The sequence below is a fragment of the Perkinsus marinus genome (assembly GCF_000006405.1).
Source record: "Perkinsus marinus ATCC 50983 genomic scaffold scf_1104296953188, whole genome shotgun sequence".
Classification (NCBI taxonomy): Eukaryota; Perkinsozoa; order Perkinsida; family Perkinsidae; genus Perkinsus; species Perkinsus marinus.
In genome coordinates, this window is record NW_003208570.1 from 1 (window position 1) to 1,639 (window position 1,639).

Consider the following 1,639-nt stretch of genomic DNA (forward strand, 5'->3'; position numbering starts at 1 on the left):
TTCTCCTCAACACTCCTTTCCCCATTGATTCGCGCCACTTTCCTTTCCATCAGTTGACATTCGAAATCTGCGTTATAAAGGAGCTCCTGAAAATGCGATCACTTCTTTTATTAAACCAATTTACGGTAACAATAATGCGATTAAAATATATTTTCTATTTTGAAAACCATCAGTGAGTACCACAACTCGCAAATCGCGAAAAAAATCGAATAATTTTACGTGATTTTTACAAACGTAAAAGAAATTTAATAATTTCATACTAACACCACATACAACAACTCTAGGAAAAAAATTATACTTATAAAAATCACTCGGAAAAATACAAAACAGCTTCCCGACAGACCTGTTGTCGCTGACGCTCTGCATCAACCTTGGCAATCCTGGCCTTCACATTCTTTATCGCGCTTAACAGTCCCGAAATTTCTCCCATTTTGGTCCGCTCGTTCTCTCGCTCTACCAGCAATCCAAAGGTCCCCGGTTCGATCCCCACCGCCGTCATTTCTCACCTTTATAAAGTTCCTGTTGAGCTTTCAACAATTCCTCTTTTGCCAACTTCAATTGCAACGACAATTCCCCGGCCCTTTCAACCGCTTGGCTGTGCATCCGTTCAGCTTCGATCGCCATTTGCTCCTGAGATAATTTCGTGCCGCAGTGACAGAACTACCAATCATGATGGAGTTTCACAACTACCCGTTTTACGTGAAGTGGCGATATTCGCGGTGATATGCAGTAGTCGTAAAATATGTTTTTCACTAGTGTTTTTCACATCACTAGATAAAACTCAATGCCAATCTCACAGTTTTGGAGGAATATATATTCGCTTTCCTCAGCCGAACTCAGGAGATTCCTCACTAATAATAGGAGTTCATATACTTACTTCGGTAGAAGTGTACAAAAAAACAACAATAATTTCCCAAAATTTCCCCAAAATTTTCATATTGTCACCGACGCATGTAGCTATACATGTGCATATTTTTCCACAATACCAATTCTAATAAAATACATTTTTCACGAACCACTACTAACCACAAAACTCACTTTATCCATCTTCGAATTCTCAACCTCTACTTTCCTCTTCTTTTCCGACTCCAGTCTTTTTTTCATACCAGCAATCTAAACACCAACATCAACGATCATCTGTTTTGTGTAGCCACAAAATCGAGGGAAAAAATTTCCGGAAAAAAACGCAAAAAAAACCAACTTTTTTCTTTTTTTCTTCTATCCGTTCAGTCCACTGCTCGATTTCAGTTTGCTTCTGATTCCGCTCGTCGGTGGCCGCGCCCACTTCTGTTCGCACAATTTCGACCTGAACGTCATACAGAGCTGTCACTAAATCAATGACTTGGAGAAAAAATTAATCTTTAATAAAAAAGTACAAATTTTTTTGTAAAAAAACCCGGAACACATCTAATGCGAAATTCCCCTACTGAGTAAAACCGTAACAATTAAATTTATGTGAAAAACCAACTTTCTCGTAAGTAGCTAAAAAATTCTCATGAGAAATTTTACGCAAAAAATCCAGAAAGTTTATTCAACTCTCAACTGTCAAAAGCTTCCCACACGACGAAATCACCGATAAACAACCCAAAATTTTCCACCATCCTTTTCTAGAATATCAATAAAACAAATTTTTTTCTCA

The 1,639-nt window shown here is 37.8% G+C and overlaps 1 protein-coding gene across 1 annotated transcript; it reads right to left on the reverse strand.

Annotated features, from left to right (window-relative positions):
- Window positions 1–343: 343 nt before the first annotated feature.
- Pmar_PMAR001955 (NBP2b protein, putative) lies at window positions 344–1,113 on the reverse strand (the record flags this gene model as incomplete). The annotated part of the gene is made up of 3 exons (XM_002776600.1): window positions 344–453; window positions 507–630; window positions 1,039–1,113. Coding segments are annotated over 3 exons (309 nt in total), but the record flags the coding sequence as incomplete, so codon positions are not given.
- Window positions 1,114–1,639: the final 526 nt, after the last annotated feature.